The following is a 17,241-nucleotide window of genomic DNA, read 5'->3' on the forward strand; positions in this document are numbered from 1 at the left end:
AAAACCCCACGGACTGAGAAGCCTGGCAGGCTACAATCTACAGGGTTGCAAAGAGTCAGACACAACTGAGTGACTGAGCATGCATGCATGTACATTCCCTACTGATGAGGCATTTAAAGTACCTCCAGTTTTTTCTATCACACAACTCAGTGGAGCAGGCAGAGGCTCACAGTGTTGCTGAAGAGTTCATAAGTTAGTAACACAGTCGGGACTGTTCATGCAGGGTCTGGAATGTCAGTTGGGGTCCTTCCCCAATAGCTGCTTGTGGGGATCCTATGGATTCCACACCCTAGTTTCCAATTCCTGATTCCATGGCAAATACTCCCCTGCCTCTCTCTTTCTCTTTCCATCTCTCCCTTATCAGATATATAATTTGAAAATATTTTCTCCCATTTTGTGGGTTGATTTTTCACCTTCTTGGTGGTATCTTTTGAAGTACCAAATTTTTAATTTTGATGAAGTCCAATTTGCCTATATTTTCTTTTATAATGTATACTTTGGTTGTCAACACAAAATGACTCCCTAATCCAATGTCACAAAGCTTTACATTTATGTTTTCCTCTAAGAGTTTTATAGTTTTAGCTCTTATATTTAGGTCCTAGGTCTTGGAATAAATTTTTTTATTTGTGTGAGGAAGTAGTCCAAGTTCATTTTTTGCAATGTGGATATCCAGTTGTCCCAACAAGAAGACTAGTCTTTCCCCCATTAAATTGTCTTGGCACTCTTGTCAAAAACCAATTAATCATAAATATAAGGGTTTATCTCAGGAGTGTCAATTCTACTTCATTGATCTAAATGCCTATCCTATGCTAGTGCACACTATCTTCATTCTGAATCTTTGCAGTAGGTTTTGAAATTGGGAAGTATGAGTCTTCCAACTTTGCACTTTTTTCCCAAGACTGTTTTGGCTTCCCTGGTGGCTCAGATGGTAAAGAATCTGCTTGCAATGCAGGAGACACAGGTTCAATCCCTGAGTTGGGAAGATCCCCTGGAGAAGGGAATGGCTACCCACTCCAGTATTCTTGCCTGGATAATCCCATGGGCAGAGAAGCTTGGCGGGCTACAGTCCATGGGGGTCACAAAGAGTTGGACATGACTGAGTGACTAACACTTGGTTACTCTAGGTCCTTTGCATTTTCAGGATGCATCCTGAAATCCATGAATTTCAGGATCAGATTGTCAATTTCTGCAAAAAAAAGGTAACTGGGAATTTAATAGGGATTGTGTTGAATCTGTGGGTCAATTTGAGGAATATTATCAAAATGAAGATTGCTGGGAAAAACATCAATAACCTCAGATACGCAGATGACACCATCCTTATGGCAGAAAGTGAAAAACTAAAGAGCCTCTTGACGGAAGTGAAAGAGGAGAGTGAAAAAGTGGCTTAAAACTCAACATTCAGAAAACTAAGATCATGGCATCCAGTCCCATCACTTCATGGCAAATAGATGGGGAAACAATGGAAACAGAGAGAGATTTATCTTTTTGGGCTCCAAAATCACTGCAGATGGTGACTGCAGCCATGAAATTATAAGATGCTTGCTCCTTAGAAGAAAAGCTATGACCAACCTAGACAGCATATTAAAAAGCAGAGACATTACTTTACCAACAAAGGTCCATATAGTCAAAGCTATGTTTTTTCCATAAGTCATGTATGGATGTGAGAGTTGGACCATAAAGAAAGCCAACCGCCAAAGAATTGATGCTTTTGAACTGTGGTGTTGGAGAAGACTCTCAAGAGTCACTTGGACTGCAAGGAGATCAAACCAGTCAATCCAAAGGAAACCAGTCCTGAATATTCACTGGAAGGACTAATGCTGAAACTGAAACTCCAATACTTTGGCCACCTGATGTGAAGACCCTGATGCTGGGAAAGATCAAAGGCAGGAGGAAAAGGGGAAGACAGAGGATGAGATGGTTGAATGGCATCACTGACTCTATGGACATGAGTTTGAGCAAGCTCCAGGAGCTGGTGATGGATAGGGAAGCCTGGCATGCTTCAGTCCATGGGGTCGTAGAGTTGAACATGACTGAGCGACTGAACTGAACCAATATTAAGCCTTTCGATTCATAAACACAGGCAAACTTCCCATTTAGTTAGAGTTTCTTTATTTCTTTTAATGAAGTTTGTAGTTTTCAATGTACAATCTTACATTTGTTAAATTTATTCCTAAGCATTTTATTCTTTTTGATGCTGTTATAAATGAAACTGTTTTCATTTTCAGATTGTTCATTGTTGCTGCTGCTGCTGCTGCTAAGTCTTGTCCAACTCTGCGACCCCATAGACGGCAGCCCACCAGGTTCCCCCGTCCCTGGGATTTTCCAAGCAAGAACACTGGAGTGGGTTGCCATTCCCTTCTCCAATGCATGAAAGTGAAAAGTGAAAGTGAAGCCACTCAGTCGTGTCCGACTCCTAGCGACCCCATGGACTGCAGCCTTCCAGGCTCCTCCGTCCATGGGATTTGCCAGGCAAGAGTACTGGAGTGGGGTGCCATTGCTTTCTCCGTGTTCATTGCTAATGTATAGAAAAATAATGATTTCCCTATGCAAGTTTTCCCTTACAGGTGCCCCAGGGCATAGACCCATTGTTGCTACTGGTTTTTCCTAAGTTATATACCAAAGACTCCAGAAGGCTTTTCCTTGAAGAGTCAACCAGGTGGTGCCCAGGACCCTGGGGCAGCAGCTGGCTCCTAAAAAAGTCCATGACTGTGGGCACCTCTGTCTCTACCCTCCATGTTCGTGACGCCACCTGGCCTTCTCTTGCATGTTGGACAAAGGATGAACCACAAGAGTTTCTTATCATCACTTTCAAATGAGGATTTTTCTCAAAATAGCAGCAGCAGCCAGGGGAAGGGAGGTTTTATTCATTTCCACAGTTTATACTGAACCTTTTGGAATTACTGTTTTTCCCAAATTTTTCTCTGGCGGTGGATGTGTCATTGAGCCAGCCATCCCCTGAAGCCTTAGTACCCCAAGCTGCCCACCAGGAGGGGGTCACTACCCTCCCGGAGCTTCTCTTGGATCTCTTTTAAAAGTTCCCCAACAAATAGGATTCTTGCTGGAAAAGGAAGCTTGGTTAAGAAATGTCAAATATGGCTTTATAAATAAAGTCCTGCCCTGTGATGAAGTGGCCACCCTAGCCCAGAGAGATGCTCAGAATTGGATATGGATGAGAGCGACCTGCCTGTGCTGACCCCAGTGCTCTGTCCCCATCATCCCGACCCTCTGGTTTCAGTAGATGTCCCTAGATGGGCTGAGCCATGTGCAATAAGAACATGGATCTGCTATATTTCTTGACTAGAATTCTGAAATTGTATATCTATAAATATATGTTTATTAAGTGAAAAAAAGAAAAATAACGATTTTCGTATATTGATCTTTGCTGAAGTCATTTATTAGTTCTAATAGTTTGTGTGTGAATATTCCTTAAAATTTTCTATACTAGATCATAACATATGTGAATACAGTTTTACTCCTTTTTTCCAATCTGGTTGGCTTATTTTTCTTGCCTAATTGCCCTAGCTTGAACCTCCAGCACAATGTTGAATAGTAATAGCTAGAGTGAATGTAGTTGTCTTGTTCCTGTTCTGTTTCTGATCTTGGAGAGCATCAAATTATTCATCATTAAGTATGATGTTAGCTGTGGATTTTTTGTAGATGACCTTTATCTGGTTGAGGAAGTTCCTTTCTATTCCTAGTGTACTGAATATTGTTATCATGAGTGTTGGATTTTGTCAAATGCTTTTTCTACACCTATTGAAATGATCATATGACTTTTGTCTTTTATTCTATTAATATGGTATATTACATTATTTTATTTTCATGTGTTAAACAACCTTGTACTCCTAGGATAAATCTCACTTGGTCAAGATATATAATCCTCTTTACATGTTTTAATGTTGCAGAAATCTGTATCCATCTTGTGATGCTTTCATCTGCTTTTGGTTATAGGGTAATACTGGTCTCATAGAATGACTTGGAAAGTGTTCCCTTCTTTGGTATTTTCTATAATAATTAATGAAAGATTAGTTAATTCTTCTTCAGACATCTGGTAGAATTTACCAGTTAAGTCATCGGTGCCTGGGCTTTTATTTGTGGGAAATTGAATTTATCCATTTAAGTTCTCTAATTTGTTTGTTGGCATATAATTGTTCACAGTATTCTCTTACATAATCATTATTTTTTTAAGATTGGTAGTGATATCCCCTATTTCACTTCTGATTTTAGTTATCTGAGTCTTCTCCCTTTTTTGGCTTGGTCAGTCTAGCTAAAAGTTTGTCAGTTTTGTTGATAACCAATAACTTTTGCTTTTGTTGATCTCTATTGTTTTGCTATCCTCTATTTCATTTATTTTCACTCTATATTATTTCCTTCTGTTTGTTTGAATTTAGTTTGTTCTTCTTTTTCTAGATTAGGTTATTGATTTGAGATTTTAGAAAAATAAACATTTATAGCTATAAATTTCCTTTAAGTATTGGTTTAGCTGTATCCTATATGTTTTGGTGTGTTGTGTTTTCATTTTCAATCATCTCAAAGTATCTTCTAATTTTCCTTGTGACTTCTTCTGTGACCTATTTGTTATTTAGGAATATGTTGTTTAATTTTTACACATTTGTGAATTACCCAAATTTCCTTCTGTTGTCAATTTCAAAGAACATACACTGTTTTATTTTAATCCTTTTAAATTTATTAAGGCTTGTTTTATAGCCTAACATATGGTCTACTCTGGATAATATTCCATGTATACTTGAGAAGATTGTACATTCTGCTGTTGTTGAGTAGGATGTTGTACAGATGTCTGTTATGTCAACCTGGTTTTCCCTGATTCTCTTAGAGTAGAAGCAGGGCAGTTACTTCAGATTATAGCCTAACACTCCACTTCCACCTAACTTTGCCTCTGAGGCCAAGATGTTATTGTGCTTCAATGATAATAATAATAGCAGTCATCTGCGCTAGGCACTCTACATAAAATCATTCATCTAATCCCACCACAGGCTCACCTTTGTACTCCAAGCAGTTGCTCCTCTGTATAAGTGGAGTTCCCCTCACCCTGTCTGGTCTGACTCCATTCATTCTCAGACTTCTTTTCCTTCTGTCCCTTCATGCAGTTACAGCAACCACAGGGGTCATGACTTTCAGGAGGTCTGTCTTCTGGGTATTTGTTTCTTCTGACTGCATCAATGTAAGCTGCAAAACAACAGTACCTCCATAAGGGTTCACTCTGACCTGCAAATCAACTTTGCTACTGGCCTTAGCTATCTGGGAGGCTGCCTATAGGCCAGTGAATGTTTGAGGGCCAGGTTAGTGGTATCATACTGACTTTTACAGATCCAAATCCATACAAAGCAGAAGAAACATCTTCCTTGAGAAAACAATACAGAAAATATAGAAGCAATCATGAAAAACTTTTAATGTCAGAAACATGAAGCATTAAAATGTCCATCATCCCTATAGGCATCAGCCAGCAAATAATCTTGATTCAGGGCCAGTAAAGGCACTCCAGAGGCATCTGCCCAATACCTTGGATTTAGGGCAGCACCACGGAAGTCTATTTCTCTGTGGTTCATGGTCAGGAGAGAATTGTTCATAACATATTTTTTTTTGTTGCAATATTTTCCACCACTAAGATTTAAAGTAGAGATGAGTTCAATGTTTAAATGGTTACAGAACTAATACATACAAGACATTTGGCTAGATAGATCAAGGAGGTGTATCAGTAAGACCTACTCCTGACCACAAAGAGGTTACTGTTTAAAGGGAGAGAATTTAATTAATCATAATGCCTGCAGAGTGTGAAGAGGGCCATAGGAATATAGTCAAAGAAGGCAGAATGCTCATGTCCTGTCTAGAGGATCTGGGTAAGACAAAAAACCCTTTTCTCCTGCTTAATATCTTAGTGACTACCCGTTGCTCCATGTCCAGATCTCTTCTTATGGGCCCAGCCTGTCTCTTTAGCTTCAAATCTCACCACAAGGTCCTCTGTACTCTACCTTCTACCACAACAATCTCCCTTCAGATCAGCAATACCTTGTTTTCTCTGGGCCTTAGCACATGCTGTTCCTTCTGCCTGCAAAACTTTCTCTAAGTAGGTCTGGCTAGCTCCAGCACATCCTTCATGTCATCATATGTAACGCTTTCTTCATGAGGCCTTCTCTGAAACCCAGGTCGTGTTGAGTGCCTTAACAGTATACCCCCACCAAATCTACGACCTTGCTGTGTAGCCCAGGACATTTTGGGCTTCTTTTGTAACTGACTGTTTACCTGTCAAACTCCCTCAGTAGACTGAGAGTTCTGTGGGCTCAGGGGACCATGTCTGTCAAATCCATAATGCAGAATACATAATAGGCATTGGTTCAGTCCTCTTTGCCTGACTGTAGGATGGAATGGGCTGGCCTATCCGTCCCAGTGCTGGATGCAGGGGCAAGACGAAACCCAGGTCTAGGGTCAGGCAGCCCAGTTTGGAGGCGAGGATAAGGGCCGGGTAGGCAAGCCGCGGGAGACCGCGTTACCCCGCCCACCCTGGCGCGTGCCGGGCTTGATAGCTGCAGGCCCTGGGCGGGGCTGGGGGCCGGAGGCAACAAGTCGTCACAGGTGACTGTGGGTATCGAGCCGGGTCCTCAGCTTGAGCCAACGCTTCTGGATTCCATATCCCGGTCCCCTGTCCTGGAGAGTCTCCTACCTCACCAGGAACCCCACTCAAGCCCAGCATCTTCTCATAGGCCTCTGTCCTTCATCTCAGGCCCAGGATCTCAGCCCTTTCAAGTGCCTTCAGGAGTCCCATCCCTGATTTCTCCGAGACCCTGCCCTGTCCCACCCTCCAGCCAGGACCTGGTACCTTCCGTCCAGCGCTCCCCGCTGCCCAAAGTCGCTGCCATATCGGTTCCCAGTCAGCAGGTCGGCCGAGCCTCCCCCGCGCCCGAGGCTAAAAGGGAAGGGGGGCAAAAAAGCGCGAGGCATGCTGGTCATTGTAGTCCAATCCATAGGAACTGCGGCTCACTGGACTACAATCCCCGGCCTGCATTGCGCCAGGGGTCGCAGCTGCAGTGGTGTAAAGGGGCGCGACCCTTAAAAGGCCTGTGGAGGAGTGTTGCTGCCAGTTGACTGTTAGCGGCTCATAGCTGCTACTGTGACAACTGCGGGCAGAGCTTTTCCTCATTTGTAGCGTGGGGATAGTGGCTTCCACGCCGCATAACAGCTGGGAAGTTCAAGGAGACGCGATGAGATTCACTGGGAAAGACATTGCAAACTATGGGCTAGAGGGTGACACTGTGACTATTTTTAGCCTCAGGGATGTCCTTTTAAAATATACGCTGACCCCCTAATTCTGTGTAAAAGTGTGTGTTTGGTCCAGGACAAGTTTTGGTGATGTTGAACCCAGCTCTGGGAAGAATCAAGGAAATTAAAAGGTGAGAATTTTATGTGGTTAGAAGGCAGCGTCTCTGGCATAGTTTCATTAGAATGTCCAGTAAGAGTAAGGCGTAGAGAAAGAAGAAAAAGTCAGGTTTTGGAGCTGGCATTAGATTCCTATATTTGCTTTTCCTTAGTCTTCATCCATCCCAGGATGTCTGAAGTCTCCATCAGACATCCATCCCTGAAGTCTCCAGGGCCCCTCTGAGACTTCTCTCCTCCACCCCATTTGTTTACTGGACCCATCCCCTTTTCTGAAGTACCAGGCCCTAGGAGATGAGTGAAAAGGAAATGAAGAATTATCCCTGCATTTTCCCACTCAAGTTTGCATGGAGCCTAGTGAAGAATAAAAGCGATTCTTAAGTGTCCTTACTGATTCATCCCTGCAGGTGAGTTGGGATGGCCAAAAATCAGGTCTGCAGAAGTGAAACATGATCATGTACATCCTCAAACAAAAAAATCACCTGGAATTCACTGAGATCTTAGTCACAAAGACCAAATAAGTTATGTCAACTATGATATCAAATAACAGCTATTTAGGTAGTTGGGGTGGAGTGGGGAGATATACAGCCCTAGACACAAACTGAAAGGGTAAATGCCTTCAGTTGTAAGCAGTTCCATCCCTTCCCTGCAGTCATGGCCCTGGGATACATGAACATCAGTGTGTACACAGAAGGCTGGGTCCTGAAGAAGCCACTTGTGCTCTTCAGACAAGGGGTCTGATCAGGGACATCCTTTAGGTGGTTAAAGGAAGCTTATTTGGTTTAGGGAGGCTAGACAGACTACTCTAGAAGATGAACAGGGAAAGGTGGAATATGTCTTGAAGTCCAGGGACACTGAACTAGAGTCAAAGATGTCAGAATACCATGAAGTCAGAGGTATCTGGTTGAGAGTGGGCATGCTAGAGCATTATATGGGAGAAATTGGATTGAGAAGAGTTCTATGAATTATGGGGCTACTTAGGAGTAGGGTCACAGACTACTAACCAAACTGATCACATTGACCGCAGCCTTGTCTAACTCAGTGAAACTTTGAGCCATGCCGTGTAGGGCCTCCCAAGATGGACGGGTCATGGTGGAGAGTTCTGACAAAACGTGGTCCACTGGACAAGGGAATGGCAAGCCACTTCAGTATTCTTGCCTTGAGAACACCATGCTGCTGCTGCTGCTAAGTCGCTTCAGTCATGTCCGACTCTGTGTGACCCCATAGACAGCAGCCCACCAGGCTCCCCCGCCCCTGGGATTCTCCAGGCAAGAACACTGGAGTGGGTTGCCATTTCCTTCTCCAATGCATGAAAGTGAAAAGTGAAAGTGAAGTCTCTCAGTTGTGTCTGACCCTCAGAGACCCCATGGACTGCAGCCTACCAGGCTCCTCCATCCATGGGATTTTCCAGGCAAGAGTACTGGAGTGGGGTGCCATTGCCTTCTCCTGAGAACACCATAAATAGCATGAAAAGGCAAAAAGACAGGACACTGAAAGATGAACTCCCCATGTTGGTAGGTGCCCAATATGCTACTGGAGATCAGTGGAGAAATAACTCCAGAAAGAATGAAGAGACAGAGCCAAAGCAAAAACAACACCTAGTTGTGGATATGACTGGTGATGGAAGTAAAGTCCGATGCTCCAAAGAGCAATATTGCATAGGAACCTGGAATGTTAGGTCCATGAATCAAGGCAAATTGGAAGTGGTCAAACAGGAGATGGCAAGAGTGAACATCAACATTTTAGGAATCAATGAACTAAAATGGAATGGATTTGGTGAATTTAACTCAGATGACCATTATATCTACTATTGTGGGCAAGAATCCCTTAGAAGAAATGAAGTAGCCATCATAGTCAACAAAAGAGTCCAAAATGCAGTACTTGAATGCAATCTCAAAAATGACACAATCATCTCTGTTTGTTTCCAAGGCAAACCATTCAATATCACATCCAAGTCTATGCCTCGACCAGTAATGCTGAAGAAGCTGAAGTTGAACGGTTATATGAAGACCTACAACACCTTCTAGAACTAACACCCAAAAAAGATGTCCTTTTCCTTATAGGGGACGGGAATGCAAAAGTAGGAAGTCAAGAGATACCTGGAGTAACAGGAAAATTTGGCCTTGGAGTACAGAATGAAGCATGTCAAAGACTAACGGAGTTTTGCCAAGAGAACTCACTGGTCATAGCAAACACCCTTTTCTAACAACACAAAAGAAGACTCTAAACATGGACATCACCAGATGGTCAATACTGAAATCAGATTGATTATATTCTTTGCAGCCAAAGATGGAGAAGCTCTATGCAGTCAGCAAAAACAAGACTGGGAGCTGACTGTGGCTCAGATCATGAACTCCTTATTGCCAAATTCAGACTTAAATTGAAGAAAGAAGGGAAAACCACTATACCATTCAGGTATGACATAAGTTAAATCCCTTATGATTATACAGTGGAAGTATATTATACAAATAGATTCAAGGGATTAGATGTGATAGAGTGCCTGAAGAACTATAGATGGAGGTTTGTGACATTGTACAAGAGGCAGTGATCAAGACCATCCCCAAGAAGAAATGCAGAAAGCAAAATGGTTGTCTGAGGAGGTCTTACAAATAGCTGAGGAAAGAATAGAAACTAAAGGCAAAGGGGAAAAGGAAAGATATACTCATTTTAATTCAGAGTTCCAAAGAATATCAAGGAGAGATATGAAAGCCTTCCTCAGTGATCAATGCAAAGAAATAGAGGAAAATAATAGAATGGGAAAGACTAGAGATCTCTTCAAGAAAATTAGAGATATCAAGGGAACATTTCATGCAAAGATGGGCACAATAAAGGACAGAAATGGTATAGACCTAACAGAAGCAAAAGATATTAAGAAGAGGTGGCAAGAATACACAGAAAAACTATACAAAAAAGATCTTCATTACCCAGATAACCACAATGGTATAATCCCTCATTTAGAGCCAGACATCCTGGAATGTGAAGTCAAGTGGGCCTTAGGAAGCATCACTATGAACAAAGCTAGTGGAGGTGATGGAATTCCAGCTCAGCTATTTCAAATCCCAAAAGATGATGCTGTGAAAGTGCTACACTCAATTTGCCAGCAAATTTGGAAAACTCAGCAGTGGCCACAGGACTGGAAAAGGTCAGTTTTCATTCCAATCCCAAAGAAAGGCAATGCCAAAGAATGCTCAAACTAGCACGCAATTGCACTCATCTCACATGCCAGTACGGAGAAGGCAATGGCACCCCACTCCAGTACTCTTGCCTGGAAAATCCCATGGACGGAGGAGCCTGGTGGGCTGCAGTCCATGGGGTCACTAAGAGTTGGACACGACTGAATGACTTCACTTTCACTTTTCACTTTCATGCATTGGAGAAGGGAATGGCAACCCACTCCAGTGTCTTGCCTGGAGAATCCCAGGGACGGGGGAGCCTGGTGGGCTGCCGTCTATGGGGTCGCACAGAGTCGGACACAACTGAAGTGACTTAGCAGCAGCAGCAGCAGCAGCACATGCTAGTAAAGTAATGCTCAAAATTCTCCAAGCCAGGCTTCAACAGTACGTGAACCATAAAATTCCAGATGTTCAAGCTGGTTTTAGAAAAGGCAGAGGAGCCAGAGATCAAATTGCCAACATCCATTGGATCATTGAAAAAGCAAGAGAGTTCCAGAAAAACATCTATTTCTGCTTTATTGACTATGCCAAACCCTTTGACCGTGTGGATCACAACAAACTGTGGAAAATTCTTCAAGAGATGGGAGTGCCAGACCACCTGACCTGCCTGTTGAGAAATCTGTATACAGGTCAGGAAGCAACAGTTAGAACGACATGAAACAACAGACTGGTTCCAAATAGGAAAAGGAGTACGTCAAGGCTGTATATTGTCACCTTGCTTATTTCACTTACATGCAGAGTACATCACGTGAAATGCCAGGCTGGATGAAACACAAGCTAGAATCAAGATAGCTGGGGGGAATATCATTAAACTCAGATACACAGATGACACCACCCTTATGGCAGAAAATAAAGAAGAAGCAAAGAGCCTTTTGATGAAAGTGAAAGAGGAGAGCGAAAAAGTTGGCTTAAAACTCAACATTCAGAAAACTAAGATCATGGCATCTGGTCCCATCACTTCATGGCAAATAGATGGGGGAACAATGGAAACAGTGAGAGACTTTATTTTGGGGAGCTCCAAAATCACTGCAGAGGGTGACTGCAGCCATGAAATTAAAAGATGTTTGCTCCTTGGAAGAAAAGCTATGACTAACCTAGACAACATAGTAAAAAGCAGACACATCACTTTGCCAACAAAGGTTCATCTAGTCAAAGCTATGGTTTTTCCGTAAGTCATGTATGGATGTGACAGTTGGATTATAAAGAAATCTGAGTGCTGAATTTATGCTTTTGAACTGTGGTGTTGGAGAAGAACTCTTGAGAGTCCCTTGGACTACAAGGAGATCAAACCAGTCAATCCTAAAGGAAATCAGTCCTGAATATTCATTGGAAAGGCTGATGTTGAAGCTGAAGCTCCAATACTTGGGCTACCTAATGTGAAGAACTGACTCATTGGAAAAGACCCAGATGTTGGGAAAGACTGAAGGCATAAGGAGAAGGGGAAGACAGAGGATGAGATGGTTGGATGGCATCACCGATTCGATGGACATGAGTTTCAGTAAGCTCCAGGAGTTGGTGATGGATAGGGAGACCTGGTGTGCTGCAGTCCATGGGGTCACAAAGAGTTGGACATGACTGAGCGACTGAGCTGAACTGAACTGAACTAGGAGTAGGGTCCAGGTTCAAGAATTCTGGACAAGATTTGGGAAGCTGAGGCCTCTTGGAAATGTCTGGTACCTCAATGACCTTTCCCGTTATCCTCTGAAACCTCACTTCCTCCACTTCTAGATGGCTTGGTGACTTCTAGATCAGTAAAAAATGGTTTAGCATACAACTTTCTCAGATATTACCATGCAAATATATCCATCAGCTCATTTACACTTCAATTAACACTTCTGGGTGAATTTTTCTGTGACTATATCACCAGGACTAACTTAGAACTCCAAATCCTCAACATTTAGAACACGTCTGTGCCAGTTTTTGCTTAAGCACGCCAACTACACAACAAAAATAATTCGCACTGTCAAATTCAATCTCTGTTTGGTAAAAGAGGAAACTGTGGGCTTAAAGGGCTCAGGATGGAGGTGCTGGGGAAAGTAATCAGCAGGAAGAGTGAGAGCACCTGGGAAGGAAATAAGGGACAAGAACTTGGCCTCAAACTTGAACCTCAAAGAAAGGGAGGTAGGTGCAGAAAGAAGTTCAAAGAGATGAGAAAGGACATCCACAAATCAAGGGGGAAAATGCTGAGCATAGCCACACAATGTTTCCTAGCAAATTCAATAGAATTGAGTAGTACCAGCCTGCCTTGCCTGGAAAATCCCATGGGCGGAGGAGCCTGGTAGGCTGTAGTCCATGGGGTTGCTGAGGGTCAGGCACGACTGAATGACTTCACTTTCACTTTTCACTTTCCTGCATTGGAGAAGGAAATGGTAACCCACTCCAGTGTTCTTGCCTGGAGAATCCCAGGGGCGGGGGAGCCTGGTGGGCTGCCGTCTATGGGGTTGCACAGAGTAGGACATGACTGAAGCAACTTAGCAGCAGCAGCAGCAGCAGCCTGGCTTTGGGAAATTGTGTTCAAGACCTGGGCTGGGAGGTCTGCAGTAACTATTCATCTGCTAAACCACTTCACCTAGAATCAGCCTCAGATTTTCTATCAGTTTCTCCACTTTTAGAAAAATTTGTTGAACTGTAGTGAATTTTTGCTGGTGATACTGAGGTTTGCTGTGTCCCCTATATGATTGAGATGCTGCTCCATCCAGCCCTGGAAGAAAGATACTGAATAAATCATCCTTCTGTTTGATGGAGCCTGTGCTCCTGAAATGACTTTTCAGTTGACCTCCCATTGGATGCAGGGAGAAGCAAGGGAAGAACACATAGCAAGTAGCCCACCCCTGCCACCTGTTCCTGCCTTGGAGTCCTGGAGTCCTATGTTAGCACAGGGAGGAAGCCGTCCAGTAAATGACCACCATCCTGTTGTCTAGACATCAAGGAAGAAATATGGGCTCAGGGAAGCTGCAGGGAAAGGCTATACTTGGATTTCCTGTCAGAGGTGGGGTTCTGTATTTACATAAATAGTAGGATTCTCCAGCAGAAACCCCTCTAATATAGCTTGCTAGAGAGCAGAATTCAGCATGAAGTGAATTCATCCTTAACCTCTTCCAAAAGGGTATTTATTTGACAACAGGAAAGTCAACTTGGCTAATGTGGTATTTCAATGTCAATTTCAGGGTAAAGGCTTTTAGTCTCTTGTTGATACCAGTTCACCCCATCTCTCCCACATATAAATTCCTTAGGACTAACAGCTCATATTTGCATAACATTGTCCAGAATCAGGGGGAAGTTTGTGGCCTTATAATGAAGATGTCAACTGAGTTACCTAGAATGAAAGCATGTCCTTAACCTAATTAGTCCAGCATGATAAGGAACTGAACCAAGTCCCCCTCTCAGTCAGAGTAACAATAACAATTCAAAAAGAATCCAGTACTTCTAGACATTGTTAGGTCACCTGGAGAGTTCTGTCCCAGTGAATGGATTTTTGTACTGGAACTGGCTAGGAAGTCATGTGTTTTTTGCATTGTGGCTTAAATAAAATATATCAATTATTTTTAAAAGCTATAGAATTGCTGTCACATGTTGGGTACTCCAGGAAATAGAGTCTCTGAGATTTGTATGCTGAAGGTTTATTGTTGAGTGTTCCTAACATTAAGTTTCGAGTTATAAGGGAAGCAAGATTAAGCAGAGGGAGAAATTGATATAAGGAGTCCAGGTCTTCACCCCTACCTCCACCCCCATTGACTGGTCATAAGTCAGCTATGAGCCCTCTGCAGCCAACACTCCCAGCAGTTTAAGGTCAAGAGTCTTGATCCTGAAGTGGGACCTGGGTAGTGGTACTCCACATTATCTGCTGCAGTTGCCAGCTAGCCCTTTTACTTTCCAAGGTCTTCACATTTACTATTCCATTTTACCTACCAAGTAGCCTGTGAGATAGACAGGGCTAGGCCAGGATCATTCTTCCACATTGATGCACAACTAACACGTAGGAAAATCTAAGTCCCAGAGTCACCCAATACTTGTCTCTGGCTCCCACCCAGAACGATCTCTGCTCAAAATATTGTGTTCATTTTCTCTTACATCTTGAGTTTATCAAGTGTAGAATATAAGAACTAAAAAAGATAAGGAAGACCAAGTAGTCTACCCACCTCACTTTAAAAGTAAGAAAATAGTTTCAGAGATGGGGATGGTTTCACCCAAATCAAGCTGCAAGTCTGTGGCAGAGCCCAGCCTTTTGACTAGATTCTCTGCACTCACAAGCCAGTTTTCGTGACCTCTGATGTACTGGGCACGGTGTACCACATAGAAGCTACAGACATGAGCAGGTTACAGGCCCTGCCCTAGAGGATTTTACAATCCAGTCGGTTTCTTCAGACCACTTTAATAGTTTCATTGAGACAAGTAGAGTGAAACTTTCTGTTCTAAGCTTTCTCTATCCTGTTACTTCATAGAGTCTAAATCCAGAAGAAAATAGCCTATGGTTGCTTCAGAATGGCTGATTTGTATTTTCCTGTGTTCTAAACTGCCATCAATCAGATGCTTACGGTGCTCCATGCAGACATACCCAGATGACTCTTCCATTGACTCTCCCCAACCAAGATTCACTTCCAAACCAGTGTCACGGTAGAGATTACTAAGAATACAGATTACTTTCTTTTTCTCATTCTCTTTAAATGACGTTACTGTGTTTGTGAACCTTCATTCTGTTTCTCAGACACAGAAATCATAGCTGTGTGGGGCAGAGGGGGTAGATTTAGGTTTATGAAGTCATAGATCTATCCTTCCCAGTGCTATTCCCACCGGTAGGATGAAAGTGAATCACGTCTACTTGGGGCAGGCAGAGGACATTTGCCTTTATATTATTCAGCTCTTGTCACCGAAGTGTCTGAATCAAAATGCGTTGTACCTCTCGTGTTCTCACTCTGCAGACCAACTGATGACAGTTGGTCACTGTTTATAGCTCCTTTTCTGTCCCTTCTATTGGAGTGGTTAGTCCTCATCACTACTTAATAAATCAATTGAACAAGGCAGACCTAATAAAACATTTTCTCCACTTCCCAAGTTTCTCAGAGAGCTCCCTACAGGGGTAGAAATTGTACACATGCCTTACCTCAAAAAGGAGGCCCCAGAACTGCTAAAACACTAAGAAATACTCATGGGAGCATAGACCTTAAAAGAAATTAGACTGCAAGTCAGAAAATAACTTTAATGCCAAGGAAAAAGGATCAGTTCATTTTGTCATTCTCCTTGCTCTGGCTCCATAGACTCCTTCCTGTGACTTTGAAATGGCAGGGAGGAGCAGGCTGTGTTTCTAGGCTGACTGTTCACATGGGAAAGCGTCTCTCATACTGGCAGCTCCCTCTCAGATCTGGAGGGATGCTAGTGTCCTTTCAGTCTGGGAGTAAATGGGAAACAATAATTTATATCTGGTTCATTGCCTCTACTGATTCCATCACCTTCTTCCTTACAGTCACAGGGCAGTTGCATCATCATCAGATCCATTGGGACCCAAGGTTGCTTTTAAAGAACCTGCAAAATAAATACATAATGAGGATGGGTGACGTTATTAGCTATGGTTGGGTAGGGAAAGAAGAGTCTGGGCCTTCGAGAGTATCTCCTTTCTGATTAAGGAGATAGAGCCTGAAAGGAGGAGGAAGGAGAAGGAAGGAACCAGGGGAAAAATGCACCTTCTCTGCTGAGGGGCATCCTTTGCTGTTATTCATGTTGATGTTCTTCATCGAGATAAGAGTGATGCTCTCTTTCTCTCCATTGGCTGTGGAACCGCTGGGGAAGGAAGGGAACATGGGTTTTAGAGAGAAGAAGCCACAGGGCATTGAGGGTCAAGGAATTGTTGGGGGGAGTATTGAAACTTAGACCTTTGTTTTGAGAAGCCTTTATTTTGGTGGTAGACTGTCATCAAATGAGTATGTGCTTTGAAGCCCAAAAGACTTGTGTTTAAATCTTAGTTTTAAATCTTACTACTTGTGTGACCTGGACCAAGTTAAAACCTCCCCTGCATACTAAGTTGCTTCAGTCGTATCTGATTCTTTGTGACCCTGTGGAGTGTAGCCCACTAGGCTCCTCTGTCCATGGGATTCTCCAAGCAAAAATGCTGGAGTGGGTTGCCATTTCCTCCTCTAGGGGATTTTCCCGACTCAGGGATCAAACACATGTCTCATGTCTCCTGCATTGGTAGGCAGGTTCTTCACCTCTAGCACCACAACTTCTCTTAAGTCTTATTTTTTTAATGTAGATATTTCTGCATTAAAATGTAGAATGCAGAATGTGTAAAATGCAGAAATATCTGCCTTGAAGAACTCTAAGGACTTGACATAATATTCAGTTCAGTTCAGTCGCTCAGTTGTGTCCGACTCTTTGCAACCTCATGAATTGCAGCACGCCAGGCCTCCCTGTCCATCACCAACTCCAGGTATTACAAAATACCTAAGATAGTGCTTGACACATACAAGGTGTTTAGAAAGTGGTTCCTTAAATACGTACCCTCTGTTTAAGGAGTATATTAGAATCTGAATTCCTTCGCTTTTCATGAAGAGGCTAATAAAGGCTTAGCCTTGGGGATAAAGGATTCCTTGGGGGTAAAGTCCATCTCCTCTCGCCTGACAGTTTCCTTTCAGTTCCACCCCTATCCTGTCCACCCCCAGCCCTGGCCTCAGTGAGGCTGTCAGGA

General features: G+C 43.0%; 2 protein-coding genes across 5 annotated transcripts in view; both read right to left on the reverse strand.

The window, feature by feature from the left end:
• DNAJC18 (DnaJ (Hsp40) homolog, subfamily C, member 18) overlaps nt 1-6,931 on the reverse strand; it is a 31,285-nt gene extending 24,354 nt beyond the window's left edge. For both annotated transcript variants that reach the window (XM_010850324.1, XM_010850325.1), the window contains exons 1-2: nt 6,836-6,931; nt 5,001-5,187 (exon numbers count right to left, since the gene is read on the reverse strand). In XM_010850324.1, coding sequence (XP_010848626.1) covers nt 5,001-5,187; nt 6,836-6,875 — 227 coding nt within the window. In that variant the 5' untranslated portion in view covers nt 6,876-6,931. The remainder of the gene's footprint in view (nt 1-5,000; nt 5,188-6,835) is intronic.
• Nucleotides 6,932-15,739: 8,808 nt separating this feature from the next.
• ECSCR (endothelial cell surface expressed chemotaxis and apoptosis regulator) overlaps nt 15,740-17,241 on the reverse strand; it is a 9,141-nt gene continuing 7,639 nt past the window's right edge. For all 3 annotated transcript variants that reach the window (XM_010850329.1, XM_010850328.1, XM_010850327.1), the window contains 2 exons: nt 16,241-16,337; nt 15,740-16,082 (listed from right to left, as the gene is read on the reverse strand). In XM_010850329.1, coding sequence (XP_010848631.1) covers nt 16,074-16,082; nt 16,241-16,337 — 106 coding nt within the window. In that variant the 3' untranslated portion in view covers nt 15,740-16,073. The remainder of the gene's footprint in view (nt 16,083-16,240; nt 16,338-17,241) is intronic.

The sequence above is a fragment of the Bison bison genome, unplaced genomic scaffold, assembly GCF_000754665.1.
Source record: "Bison bison bison isolate TAMUID 2011002044 unplaced genomic scaffold, Bison_UMD1.0 scf7180017864291, whole genome shotgun sequence".
Lineage (NCBI taxonomy): Eukaryota > Metazoa > Chordata > Mammalia > Artiodactyla > Bovidae > Bison > Bison bison.